Source organism: Limanda limanda, chromosome 5 (assembly GCF_963576545.1).
Source record: "Limanda limanda chromosome 5, fLimLim1.1, whole genome shotgun sequence".
Lineage (NCBI taxonomy): Eukaryota > Metazoa > Chordata > Actinopteri > Pleuronectiformes > Pleuronectidae > Limanda > Limanda limanda.
In genome coordinates, this window is record NC_083640.1 from 13,753,235 (window position 1) to 13,767,688 (window position 14,454).

General features: G+C 42.8%; 1 protein-coding gene across 1 annotated transcript; it reads right to left on the reverse strand.

Annotated features, from left to right (window-relative positions):
• Window positions 1-352: 352 nt before the first annotated feature.
• Window positions 353-12,859, reverse strand: si:ch211-166a6.5 (clustered mitochondria protein homolog). Its single transcript, XM_061071321.1, has 28 exons — window positions 12,499-12,859; window positions 10,950-11,050; window positions 10,407-10,578; window positions 9,746-9,880; window positions 8,806-8,966; window positions 8,551-8,705; window positions 8,275-8,397; window positions 7,929-8,052; window positions 7,723-7,815; window positions 7,464-7,630; window positions 6,912-7,115; window positions 6,388-6,825; window positions 6,228-6,301; window positions 6,043-6,147; window positions 5,306-5,406; window positions 5,066-5,218; window positions 4,911-4,973; window positions 4,555-4,787; window positions 4,372-4,456; window positions 4,047-4,200; window positions 3,806-3,945; window positions 3,452-3,532; window positions 2,713-2,838; window positions 2,482-2,591; window positions 2,256-2,349; window positions 2,046-2,171; window positions 1,874-1,947; window positions 353-1,231 (listed from the first exon to the last, which is right to left on the reverse strand). The coding sequence occupies exons 1-28, from the start codon at window positions 12,545-12,547 to the stop codon at window positions 589-591; spliced, it is 4,284 nt and encodes a 1,427-aa protein (XP_060927304.1). The 5' UTR covers window positions 12,548-12,859; the 3' UTR covers window positions 353-588.
• Between the last annotated feature and the right edge of the window lie 1,595 nt (window positions 12,860-14,454).

Below are 14,454 nucleotides of genomic sequence, written 5' to 3' on the forward strand. Positions count from 1 at the left end.
TTTATCTACTCATGAATTCCAATTATGTCACCGAGGAATTCTTTCCAATGTTGAAATCTGTTGCATCACACCAGCAAAAGGAAGATTTACAAATTGATTCGTTATTCCACAGGCGTTCATCAAGAATTTGCAGTGCCAGTAAAGGTTATAAACACTGGTATAATCCAATATTACACACGTTTGTGGAGGCTCGAGTCTTCCGCTGACCCTTTGCTGCATTCATTCCTGCGTTTTCTCTCCCCCCCTTCACGCTTAAAGACCAATATTCTCCAAAAATATATCAAAAACAAATTGTTAGTTTGGGCGTTTTTCGGATGATTTAGATACGTTAAAAAGGAGAAGACAAGTGCTGTTTAATAATCAGAGTAAAAAGTTTATTGTTGGAAAAAAACAACACACAGTACAGCCCTCTCCCTGGATCAGTAATAACATCTCCAACACAAAGTAATACTCATCCTCTCACTCTCTGATTTCTCATTCTATGTTTCACTGAATCAAACGACCTCTCGGATCCTGGCAGAGTTTAGTGTTACAGCAGTGACGTTAGAAAAACTTGACTACAGCAGTGTTTTCTGGTTTGTTATGTGTTCACTCCTCAGCTACTCCATTCTCAGTGACTTTATCTGCGACTCCATTGACTGCTGTGTCGCTGTGTCCTGCTCCATTCACTAAACTTGATTTTGAAACAACATCAGCCCAGGTCCCTTTACTCTTCAGGGCTGACGGTGTAGCCTTGGTGTCACCATCTTTCTCATCTGACTTCATCTCCTCACTTGTTGCTTCGGGTTCTATCTCCCCGTTTGCTGTGCTGCTCTTCACCTCCTTTTCTACACTGCTCTCAGTTTCCTCTCCTTCAGCCCTGACCTCTGACTCCCCATTTACCATTTTCACCTCAGTTGCTCTGTCACCTTCCTCCCTGTTCTCTGTTTTCTCCTCATGCTTGTTTTGCTCCGCCGGCTCCACCCCATGACCATTAACTGAAACAGCAGCAGCACCCATCACCGACACCTCATCCACCGACTGCTCCGGTTGGCGCTCGCTGTTATTCTCCACCGCTGGGCTTCCTCCATCCTCAGCTTCCTTCCCGCATCCTGTTTCTTTATCAGAGCTTTTCTCTCCTGCCTTCACAGTCGCTGAGGCCAAGAGCTCGCCAGGAAACCTGAGTCCCAGTTCTTTTAAAGCTGCAGCTTTTCGTTCCAGGTGTCTCTGCTTGTACTCCTGGAACCTGCTTCTATGAAAATGAAATAAGTTCATGAGTATATATATTAAAAGTACTAAAGCAGCTGGGGCAAGTCGTACTTGAAAAGCAGAGTTTGCATTGAAACATGCCTTAAAGATCGAATTTCACCCAGTAGTAGCCAAAATATTAAAGCCTAAGTGACAACTAGAATGCCTTAATATACTTGAAACTATAATGGCACATAGTATACTGCATCTACACATTTAAATTCACTAGATCCAGATTTTCAATTGGATTTGCACCAAATGCCACACACTCATGAATGCTAGTTCCCTAAATATGCCTGATTTTGTCATTAAGGTCAATTAATTATTGTTGAAAAACGCAATTTTAAATAAAGGTAAAGAAAATAATCCTGGATCCGCCTCCTGATCCTGATCTGCTCCAAAATGTTATGAATCCTTTCCTGATCCACATCACAACCCCCAAGTTTCATGGTAATTTGTCTTGTAGTCTGCATATCTCCTCCTTGGTGGAGGTAACAATATGAGTATGAAATTTAGGCAATCCTTATCATTAATGTTTATTGATGTAACGTGACTATAAGCCATGATTTGATTTGTTTTTTAAAGAAATGCTGAGCAGCATTTCAGGATCACATTAAACACATATCCTATTAGATATATTATTTACCCTTGTGTGAGCTTCTTGATTCCTGTCACCAGAACCATCTGCTCCAAACTGGTCACACTTGAAGGAGTCAGACACTGAAGACACAGAGGACGGTGAGGTTAACAAACACATTTATCCATTTCTCCTCCTTCAGCAGTCTCAGAGAAAACCAGAGCTCCATCCAGACGCATACCTCCACTGTTTGCTCCGTACTGTCAGCCCCTGCCTGTCTGAGAGAGCGCTCCACCTGCACCGCCTGCTTGGTGATGGTGCAAAGAAACTCTTTGCTGCAGCTTGTCTGAGCATGATCCTCTCCGAACTGGGGAAAAGAAACAAGTCATAAGATAACTTCCACTCACGCCCAAACCAAGCCACTTTTACTCAAACTCAAACATATACTGACCAATGAGGTGAAAGCAGTGAGCGCCTCTTTCTCATGGGTCATAGCACTTCTGTAGTCTCCCTTACTGCACATCCACTGGGCCACCAGGTGCTGACTGCACAGACAAGAAACCAGCGAGAGAAACGGTGATGCCGTTGGAAAACCAGACGAATGCACACGTACAGAAAAAACTTTGCAGATCTTTTTGAAAATAAAATATCGGTGCCAGCTATAAATGTCAACTTACCTGAGAGCCGTGTGCAAGTCTGTGGCGCCGAAAAAGGAAGTGTTGAGTCTCAGAGCATTCTTTAGGAACAGCCCTGTCTGCTCTCCTGTCAGCACCAACCCAAGACAGCTCTGCCAGGAGACAATGAGACGACTTTAAGTTGTTTATTTTAAAAAGCAGATATTTTTTGCATTATGTTGTGAAATCAATAGCATTAGAGGGTGTAGTGATTATTGAGGTGTCGCAACCTACATCCACTGTCGCGGTGTAGGGATGGTCTTCTCCGTGCACTGTTAGCAATAGCAGACGAGCTCTGAGGAGACACTTCTGAGCCAGGGCCGTCTCTCCTCCAGCATACATGTACACAGCCAAGAGGGTCTAGAACATAAAGCACAACAATCACATGTAAATAACCACAATGTTGCAACACATATCCTGAACATGCTGTCGTATATTCGTTAGAGTAGATCATTTTGGTTTGTGTTCAAAACATAATGGCAGGCTTACGTTTATGATACCTGCCTTCTGGACTCTCGGACATTCTCAGGTCCTCCAGGTGTTTAGAAGTTGTTTCCCTTTTCGAAATGATCTTTGACTTTGGGAATGACCTCTGACTAGCTAATGGATGGGTGTAGAAGGAATGTTCTTGACCAATGTGTCTTCATGTTCGGACACAAAAACATGTCCCTCTTTAAGTCAGAAATCTCATGGGGGACAGTATTTACCTGAAGTCATGAGCGGAACCAAACTCTCTATATAAATGTGTGTAAGACCTGTAAGTCAGACTTTCACCGTTTGGCTGTGTGATTTCTCCGAGTCTCTAGAGCTCGTCCTGACCTGTACTACTTTGTGTAATAAACATTATTATACTTGTAAGTACTGGGTCCGCGTTCCTTTCCTTCATCATCAAACTTCGACAACCACATCAACCTCTCGGCTGCCCAGAAATATACTTCAATGCTCAAGAGCAATAATGTGTAGATATACTCACATATTGCTGGATAGTGTTTGGATGGTCAAAGCCGAGCACCCGCTCACTGATGACCACTGCTTTCAGCTGGACGCTGCGAGCCTTTAGTCATGGCGATGAGAGGAAATACAATTATTTATTTTTTTATTTGATTCACTGATTGTATATAGTATATACAGAATACTGCATGTATAGAGGACGTATTGGTTAGTCACTATATCATAGTTTCCTTATTTTTTTATCAATAATTTGATTGCAAAGTAACTAGTAACTGTGGATGGACAGAAAATGGATAAAGGTTCTTAGTTACTTTTCACAACTGCAAACTAATGGTGTTGTTTTTCAGTTGGGAGGAAATGTGGAACATAAACCCACCTCTGCTGCTTTTCCCTGCAGGAAGGCCACCCTGGCCAACAGGCTGTGGCAGTGACAGGCCTCAGGGTGCAGGTCATCACACACTCGACCAAACAAGTAGGATGCTTCCTTCAGGTGCTCATGGGCCTGATCCAGCACACCTGCAGTTGGAAAAATAAAATACAGGAACCACCTTTCATTAAGATTTAGTTGAAATACATATATTGAATGTAAAGACTATGGTGTAGCTTTGTTAACCCACCTTTCTGAATGAAGTTCCGCGCAGCACGAAATGCTTTGGAAGCATCCACAGTCGTCATGTCAACGTGCTTGACAACAGGGAAGATGTTGACGATATCATCTGGACCAATAGGTGCTTTATTCATGTTGTCAAGGTAGTAGTCCCTCAACCTCAACTGGTGTAGACACAGAATTAAACATGTTTATTATTCAATCATATTTCTTCTCAAGTTTTATCTGGAAACTTATTTTACATTACTTATTAATTAGCTTCAGTTGATCTTGACTAATTCTAATTAGTTTATAATAATATATATGACTGAATCTATATTTCAGATGTCTGTTACCTGGACTCCCGTCTTTAAACAGAACTCTCTGAGCAGAGAGAGCTTCTGAAGGCCATACTGCTCTACCAGGTGGTTTGGACCGGAGCTGCCAGACCAGAAAATAACAGTTGTTGGAAAACTAACTTTCAAGTCATTGCATAATAACGAGTACAAAATGAGAACAAACAATGGCTGTGTGCTCACCCGAGGCTGTCAGAGATGTTATATGTCTCAGCAACATCCTGACAGACCAGGTTCCACAGCTCGGGCCCCGTGAGCGTGCTCCAGGGCGTGCTCTCAGAGGCCTCAGACACTCGAGCACGCCGCTTCGACTTCTTTTTCGTCTCCTCCCCCACATGAGCGGGCGTGAAATGGGGAACCAATAGGCAGCAGAGGAAGTGACTGATAGCTGCACAGAGACTAGCCACATCCACACCCTGCAAAGATCATGGACACATACTCATTCTCCCTGGAGCGTATGGACACACACCTTCAGCTGTTTGACCACCCGACTGCATGTGTTAACACTGCAATGTCTGCGACAGACAACAGTAAAGTACCTGGAGGAAACTGTTGAACAATCTCCTTGTAGAGCGGATGAAAACTTCCCCCACAACCAATCTCTGTTGAGCACAGTCAGAGGGACAGAAGAAAGTACAATTAGCAGAGCGGGGACATTTTAGTTTAAGGCTTGTTTTTTGTATATAAAACCCACCAATATATGCCTGAGGTTTTCCTTCTGCTCTGACTGATTGATGGCCTTGACCACATGACCCAGATAGCGCAGGTTGATGCCTCGCTGGTGCAGCTCCAGTTTCAGAGACGCTCCATCCATTGGTGCCTCATAGTTTTGTAGGCAGTGCTCCACCTACGTAAGTGCACAAACACATATATGTTTTCGTTTTCGCACAAGATGATGAGCCTCTTAGAGTGCGTTAGGAAAGGATTCACTCACAAACTCTGGAATCTGGTGTGTGACGATTAAAGCTGCTGCTTCCTTCAGCAGCCTCTCCTGCTGGTTTACTGATGCACGTTCAGAAGAAGGGAAGGTTACTCCTATAAACACAGGGCACAAGATGCATGTCATACATGGTTCGATTACAGGGGAGCTAGGGGGAGCTCGGATCCCCTGAAAAGGCCTTCTATGAGATATGTAGGGGACACTTTGTTGCAGATCACAGATTATGATATGATAATGAGACTCCTGAATATAATATAACAGTCAAAAATATGTCTGTGTGTTTTGTACTCATGAAAACGCCAATTTCAAACATATGTCTCCACTCATTAACACAATGACGTGTCTATTCTGCAAAACAAAATATCTGTTATCAGCAACGTCTCGAGCACAGAGGTTTTCCTCGGCAGCGGTATTTGACTGGTAAATCATTATGTTGAAAATCATCATATGTATTTTATTCTGAAATTTTATCCTGCAAACAAATATCCTGTAATTGACCAGACTGCCATACACTTCTATGTGTGCATGTATATACAATGTTTAGTGATGATATCAAAAGGTTTGTCTCTGTATGTATGTGTGTGTGTGTGTCTATGTGTGTGTGTGTGTGTTAGTGTGTGTGTGTGTGTGTGTATGTGTGTGTGTGTGTGTGTGTGTGTGTGTGTGTGTGTGTGTGTGTGTGTGTGTGTGTGTGTGTGTGTCTGTGTGTGTGTGTGTGTGTGTTTATTTACCTGGAGAAAAGACATTTGGGTTTAATCGCATCTCAAAGATGATGTCACTACACGAGCCCACCTCTTTACAAGCAGCTCGTACTGCATTGGTGGCTCGAGAGTCACCTGCAAGAATAAAAACAATTACATAAAAAGTATAAAGTACTGAAGATAACTTTGCGTAATACTGCTACAGCACTTCTTACAAGCTGTTGCACATTCTTCGAAGCCTCCATTCTCATCCAACGTCTCCCGGACACGATGAGTGAACTGGCAATGTCTAAGAGAAGAAGAAAACAAACATGAGCTCGGTGAAAATACTTAAAAATCAGAGATGAAAATACTTTTATTTCATGAACAACTCACTTGTGCTGGATGAAAGCCTGCACCAGCTCTGGCCTCAGTCTGCAGAGGCTGTGAGGAAAGCTCTTTGGAAACCCGGAGTCTGCGTGATAATTCTCAGGCCAACTTTCTTCAATGCAACTTTTCTTCTCCTCGTCCCCTTCTTCCCCTTCTTTCCTCTCCTCTTCTCTAGTGACAATCTGACTCTCTGCCTCCGCCCCTGGGCAGAAGTTGGCGTCTGCCGGGAAGCACCTGAACACGTCCAGTATGTAGAACCTCCCGTCAGCTCCCAACAGTCCCTGGGAATCCGCTGGTGTGAACAGTGGTACCTTGTAACCGCTGGGCGCCACAACAACATGTCTCTGGAGAGCCAGACACTTGGCAGCTTGAGCCAGATGCACGAGCAGCCGTCTGCGATGAGGGGACTCTTGGGGTCCGGCGTTGACCCCGTACAGTAAGCCTCTGAGGACGGGAAGAAGAAAGATTTTAGGAGGAAAAGCAACAAAAATATAAACAGATTGTTGCTGATTGAAACCACAGGGTGTTACCTTGATGCTTGAGAAGTTTCCCGGTCCTGCTCCTGGTCCTTTTCCTGTTCCTGGTCCGTTCCTTCCAAACCAGGAGCCAGACCCTGGGCAGACATACGTACTCCTCTGTAGTCTACAATGGCTGTAGGTAGTGTGTGCAGCCCCTCCAGCCCCTCCAGCTCACTGTAAGCTTGTACGCCTTTGAGCTCCAGCCTTTGAGCTGCCCTGCAAGTAGAAGATGAGGACAGTAAAATAATCTGCATCATTCTGAAAGTGAAAACAAAAACTTTGGAAAATTCCCCAATGAGACATGGAATGGGCATATTTTCTATTTATTATATATAAGATAACAAATCTTTTATTAGTCTCACTAAAAAATAAGAAACAGCAGTTAAACCAAATGAATAAGTAAAAATGCAATTTTAACTTTTGGGAAATATAAAAACATGAACCATATGAACACAATAGAATACAAAAAATAGAAACAATAAATGCAACGTAAACAGAATATATACAGTACTTAAAGTCTTTATATCAATAATAACTTGTCATTTTTTTCGGGTTTGCTCTTACCTGCGACCCCTCTCCCCACCAAACACTGCACTTGCTGCCCCCTGGCTCATGAACAGACCCCCCCACAGGAAAGCTGGGTCCTCTGGGTTTCCATTCGCAGGCTCCACGAAGCCGTCCACAACGGTCTCCGCCCCCTGCATGACGACCTTCACAAATGCACTGTTCACCTGAGAGAAAACAGGCAGGAAGAAGAGTAAGTGAGTGGCCAGACAAGAGAAAACTGGCGGTACGAGTCCTGAGGTGTGACGCTGCTGTTCACCTGGAGCACAGCTCTGTCTCTCTGCAGCCGCTCCTCCAGGCTGCCTTGAGAGAGATCTCTGGCTGCCTGCAACTCCTCATTCCAGTCTGGACTCTACAAATTAGCACACAAAAACACAACTATTTACATGGAATATCTTGGCCAATCGCAAACTCTCAGTGAATAGCAACAAACTCTCGTCTTCTGGTGTAAATAACCCGTCTTACTGCCTGTTCATCCACTCCCAGGCGGCTGAAGGTGTTTTTGTGAGTGCGCGAGGCACCATGAGGCCCGAGCCAGCTCAGCGTGTAGTAAGAAGTGGGCATCACTTCTGTTGGTGGTAATTGAGGCCTAAAGGAAGAGAAAGGGGAAGAGAACAAGCTGAATTACCCACAATCCACTTCCCTCAAAGTCATTGTTGATTCAACAGTTTACAGTATCAGAGCTTTGGCCTGGGACTTATAATGGTAATTGAAATTATATGAATTATACACCTCATTAAACCCCACTGTTGGGATTCTGGTGTAATACTATAGTAGTAGTGAAGCCGTCATACAAATGAAATAATGTTACCTGTTTTTAATTGTAGTTAAAGTTTTTTTGAAGGCAGGACTGATGTGACAGAGCAGTTCAGTGAAACAGTGATAAACTGCAGACGACTGTGCAGGACGAGGATCAAACACATCTTCTGTAGACCTGAGACAATGACAAAATATTACAAGTTAACATTATATGATTTATATTATTGTTACTAAGATAGAAAAAAAACTGCAGGGTACAAAATAAACCGGATATTTGTTAGTTTGCTATAACATTCAGAAAGTAGTTTAAAATGTCCTGCTTTTTTACCTGTTGAGGAAAAAACCTTTCGGACAAGATGTGATGTCACACCGTTTTCCCTCCATTGTCACCACAGATATGTACAGGAAGTCTCCCTGCAGCTTCCTGTGACCTGGAGGTGGGTTCCAGCAGCTCAGACACAAGTCCTTCAGGTAACTGGGGGTCTGATGTGACCAATAGAAAGAGAGAGTGAGCGTGTACGTTTGGATGTGGCAGTAGCATAAGTTTTAAATAAATTAAAATTTAGGTAATTTGAATGCGTACCTCTGGCTGGGAGCTGGGCGGCATCAGGGGCATGAGTGGTCTTTCTGTGGAACCAGGGAGGAGGTACTCAGGAAGAGCTGCATCCTGGTTGGTTGAATCCGTTTTTGTGTTGCTCAGAGAGCGTTTCAGGCTCTTTCCAGTTGGTGAGCTGGGGTCTGCACCTGTAACCAAAAAGATTTACACAAGTTTAAGGGAAAGATATTTCATTTTTATTTTGGAGGGTGGGGTGGTACAGGTTCAAGACCTCAAAGGTTTTAACATAATGCTTTATTTTATTTATTTATTTATCAGAAATCACATTCTTCTTGTTTAACAGTATTAGGGAGAGAGACATCACACACATAAATGTATCCTCCACTTTCTTATTTATTAATGTGCAATTACTAAAATGGCTCAATAGAAGTAGCTCCACAGTCTGGCAGATCGGGTTGGCAGTAACAGCTCTGGCACTGTAGACACATGTGAGCCAACAGCAGCTCAGTGTAGTATTCGTCACACACAGGAAGGGGTAGGTGGAGTGGAGCACGGCAACGCTGCTTTCATTTTAGTTTGTTCAGTAACAATCAATCACAAAACCGATCTCGTCACAGGAAGTCAACCAATTCTCTTTATAAATATGTAGCTGGGTAAATACATGGAAAACAAGCTGCAAATGTAAGATGGTGTTCTTAGTTCCCTTCATATTTGGGTGAGGGGAGTGATGCACAGTGATGTATTGTCGTCTTGTTTGAAATAACACAGCAATACAACAATATAGTTAAAAGGAGGACTGGGAGCTTTAGTGGTTGTAGTATATCTCTGGTTCTAAAGAGACGGCAGCTTGTGATTTTTTAAGTTTTTTTGAACACCATTTATTTTCATGCCCCTGCACACTGATAGATTACTCCCCAGTATAAGGTGCTACTTTGTGGCTTCCTGTACGGGCTCAGTATGCTTGTACCTGCAGTCTGATGTGTGAGTGTCTCCAGCAGGCTCGGTGAGCGTCCTTCCCTCAGTGCATCGTGAGGCCCAGATGCTCTCAGCAGCTCCACGACTCGAGCCAGATGGAGCCTGGCCAAGCTGTTGGTGTAGGGGTCTAGAAAAAAGTGCTCAGGTTAACAGAAAGATTCAGAATTCCCATCTTTATTAAACTGAGAGTAAGATGGCCCACTGAACTGTACATTTTTGTTGCACTGTCCCGTAACCCAAATCTGACTGGGTACATACTGTATGCACCAAAAATGTGCACAGCTAGAAGGTGAGAAACTGACTAATTAGTTGGCACACAGATGTAACCTCTTCAACTGTAAGTTACACCCTTGTTATGACGACTCAGAAAAGTGAAATCAGCTTTTGAAATCGACCTGACAGAGATTTACGATTGTGTGAAAGTTGGACAGGGTTATTCTTACAGATATCCTATTCCTTCAAGTAAAATCATGCAAAAGTGCAAATAAAGTTTGCTACCCCAAAAAACCTCAAAATTCAAGCAACTGCAAAAATTATTAATTAATTAATTTAAAAAAATTAAAACATAGCCAATTTGTCTTTATTTTACATGTTCATGCTTTCCATTCTTTGCATCTATAAAAGAGAGGCCTCTCTCAAAAAAATGTTGCAACCTTCCACAAGACGAATGATGGCTCCGGGTTTCAGGCCCTTGAGGCTTTGCAGCTCTGCGAGGGGATCCAGTGGTGCGTTGGCGAATGCCAGCGACAGGTTGGAGCGTGGACACACCTCATTCCTTGAAAGCATGCTCATAAGTGCATCCTGGACGAGCCAAAATCCATGGACCTACAACGATGCATATAGTTTAACAAACCATGGTAACACTCTTTACTGTAAGATATGAAGACTTAGCATTTCGGGGTGTACATCAACCTTTTACAGTTAACACAGTATAATATATTCTGTTAAAAATTATACTTGAAGAAAAAAATCCGTCAGATCATCCTGGAAACAGATGAATGTCAACTGTGCCCTGCAGGGTTCTACACCTTGAAAAATGTTTGCTTAAACACAAAATTCAAGACGGTGAATTGTTATAATTATGCAGTCTTAGCTATCTCTATTAGGTTCACTTATCATTTATTTGTCATTTATCTGATGCGTAAATAGTACAGGGAGCAATGTCTGAGAGGAAATTTAATCAATCATGTTTGTACCTGTAGCTCAAACGACTCGACTCCTGCCCCCTGGATCTTCACAGTGAACGATGTGTCATCAACTTGTTTAGCACCAACATCATTCTTTCCATGGATTACATCTGTTTGAAGAGGAAATAAGAGAAAGAGAACAAACTGAGGATAATAACAGACCCCCTCCAACGGACAGGCAAATCATTTGGGTGGTTTTCCTGCCGTTGACTCATTTCCTGCCAGGATAGTTTCCAGCTTAGGAGCTAAACAGAGACACTAAACAAAAATTATGAGCATAATAATAGACTAAAGCTTTGTAGAAAATGCATTGAATGAATTATGATCCTGACATTTCAAAAATTATTCTGAGTGTATGTGTGTGTGTGTGAGTGTGAGAGAGGGAGAGCGAGAGAGAGGGAGGAGAGAGAGAGCCCGAGGGTGAGAGACAATTTATGCAAAAAGTGTCATAGAGTGAAAGTGGGGTGTGTCTCTCGCTCTCTTTTTCTTACACACACACACACATTGGCGTAAACAGAGAGGTAGAGCAGGACCCAGCGTGTTCCTCAACCAGGAGAGTGACTAAACCTGTTGAATTTACCGACTGGCCCTGATGTCATCTTAGGGTGAAGGGACAACCACACCCAGTGCTGGCATGTTTAGACAGCGGCATGCTACAACAAATGTACTAACAAACCTACAACTGGGCAGGAGAGCGTGCTCGCCTGCAAGGCTGCATGCACATACTGAATAAATATGCATATCAAACACTTTTGACGTGTTCACAGCAAAGCAGAAAGTTCATTTGACTGTAGAGACTGTAGTCCATTGTACAGTAAATCCCCTTGTTCTTGCTGTCAATCTGGGACTACTTTACCACTGGAAAACACCCAAAAACAAATCGCTTCTTTGTTTGTGATTGGCCGAGCGAAGGCCCCTCCTCACTGTGAGCTTGGAGCCATCAGTCTCTCTCTTTATTGGAGCTATGCTGCCTTACTTGCACAGAAAACAAACTTGTTTTTAGGCCTGGCAATTCTATTTTGGCACTGATTTCTGATGTTGGCTAAGACTACTCAACCACACAGAATTCCTTTCCTGTGTGTCATGACTTTCAGTGCTCTCAGAGGAGTTCCTCCGGGTGACATGAACTGTCAATCACAGTGCTGTGCCCAAAGATTTATATCACTTTGATAAGGGGATAGTCATTTCACCTTGCATAATTCGGCCTCGAGGAAGGTGGTGTGGCAACGGTTGAAGAAGACAAACCTAAGAGTTTAAAAAGCTTATGCAATTATAAGGCTGGCAATGGGGTTATAACTTAGACATTGAGTCTGTCTGAGCAAATGTTTTGTTAAAAGTTAAAAAGTGCAGAGCAGTTTCTCCAAGGGTAATGTGTTGGAAGGAGTGACTAATAGCACAGGCCTTGTTCAGAGCAGCAGAGCAGTGCTAAATATCCCATCCTCCTCACATTCTCCGGCGAGGGAGGCACCACATGAAAAAAGAAGGAAGAGGAAAGTGCAGACAGAGAGAGAGAGAAAGAGGAGCAGAGGCGACAAACACTTCACAGGGATTTCCTCACCAGTTTTGGCCGGATTTCTTCCTCCTCCTCTCCGTATTTTGTCCTTCATGGCTGCGAGGTTGAACTTTTCCTTGAGTCTTCTTGTGTTGTTTTCTTCTCTGTTCTCTGGAAGTTGCTCCCCCTCTTGTGTCTTGTGTCAAACCGCTGGAGGAATGCACGGCAGAGGGACCGAGAGTGAGTGGAAATGTGCAGCTAGACTGTTCAGTGAGTCCAGCAGCAGAGTGAAAGTGTAACAAGCTGCCTGTTCGGATTTGCGACTCCTGCCCCTTTTCTACAAGGCAAACTCAGCTTATCTGATCTCCCTGTGCAAAGCCACACCCTCAGTTTGCTCCACACAGTCTCATTACCCTCTGACTGTCTCTCACACTTTGTTGGACTGGGTGTGTCTAAGCTTTGTAGCTGTACTCACTCTTCCTTCCCCTGACATGATTCACTCCTCCCTCTCTCCCTCCCTCCACAAACCCTGCAGGAGAGTTGGGAATTAAGCACACAGCGTGTTTTGGTGGTGGTTTCATCTGCGTATGACAACCACTCTGCTTCTGACATTGTGAATTTGATGTAACAAAGGTCAGGGTTCATCTGCATTCATGTTTAATATAAACAAAAGTGATATATATTTTACTTTTAAAACTACAAGTTCAAGGTCAAGGGGCCTTGATGGATGCATCATGGCGGCAGATTTGGATATACACACAAGGGACATGTCCCTATACAATGTCGCGCTGTTGCTGAATTGTTCCAAACAATATTTAATTGTTATTCTTCATACTACATGAGGCATTGTTGACCACCAGCTGGGGATGATGTTTAACGATAAACTTAATTAATATAGTATATTACCTAAATATTGTCTGTAACTCATTTGTTTGTTCATGTCAGGCATCATGTTATTCTGAAAATCCTGTCAGCAGCACCCAAACAGTAAAGTCAGACAGGTGAACATCGGGCGTGCAGGTGAACTCTCATGTCCTGGTGAGAGATAATGTGAAAATTTAATGAGCGAAATGAAAAATATTACTAGAATGTGCTTGTGGTTTGACGAAGAATTTGAATAATGATGTTGCTGAATCATGAAAAGTTGTGTTTCTAAAAATATGTATACATGGGTATACATGTCCAGTTAATTTAATAAACACATTCAAGTCATTCATATTTGTATGCATAGCAAGGGTCTCTATGCTGTATGTGTGTTTTCATGTGTGCACATGATTGGGAAGAGAGAGACAGAGAAGTGTGCCTATTTTTGTGGCCATCTGACAATAAGTGTCTCTACCCAAGATACAACCAAACTTACATCTCTTGGCTGCATCACTCATGTTATTATCATGATAGTGAAGTCAGATTGAGATGGAAATACAACCATGAGACAACAGGGTGTGTCTGTGTCTCATGAGGTGTTTGTGCTATGATTGTTATGAGGCCGACACCCTCCACGGTCACATTTTTCCCATACCAGGTAATATTGCAGTGCCAACTAAGTACTTACTTTACTGGGTTAGGCAGAGGAGTTGAACACCACAGAGCCTTTAGTAAAGACGTGCATTTTTAAAGCATCACATATCACTTTACGCCTGCAAGATGTCAAGGTCTAGTCTAACTCGACTCTCAGGTGCTAAAATAGATCGACTCATAAACAGTCACCTCATCAGATCTGTAGGACTCTAAGCTACAGGATTGAATGGATGTGTGTCGAAGCTTTATCAATTAAACAAGCTTATTTTCAATTGAATCAAGATATTGTATAACAAGTAATGAACAGATACAGATGCACTGTTAGTGCTCGGACCCTAAAAAATGAACTAATAATAAAGCTAAAACTAAAAAGGCTTTTTTTTAAATCATATTCTTGTATAATGTGGAGAACATCCTGTGCATATTTCTTTTTCTTGAGTTTTAGAGTTTGATGAGAGATTAGAAAAAGGTATTATGAAACATATTAAATCTAGGTTTTGCTTG

Coding starts and splice junctions, on each gene's coding strand:
- si:ch211-166a6.5 (XM_061071321.1), bottom strand. CDS start 12,547: ATGAAGGACAAAATACGGAGAGGAGGAGGAAGAAATCCGGCCAAAACT. Junction 4,788..4,910: donor TGTTCAACAGTTTCCTCCAG/GTACTTTACTGT, acceptor TGATCTTTGCAG/GGTGTGGATGTGGCTAGTCT. Junction 4,201..4,371: donor GTTTAAAGACGGGAGTCCAG/GTAACAGACATC, acceptor TGTCTACACCAG/TTGAGGTTGAGGGACTACTA.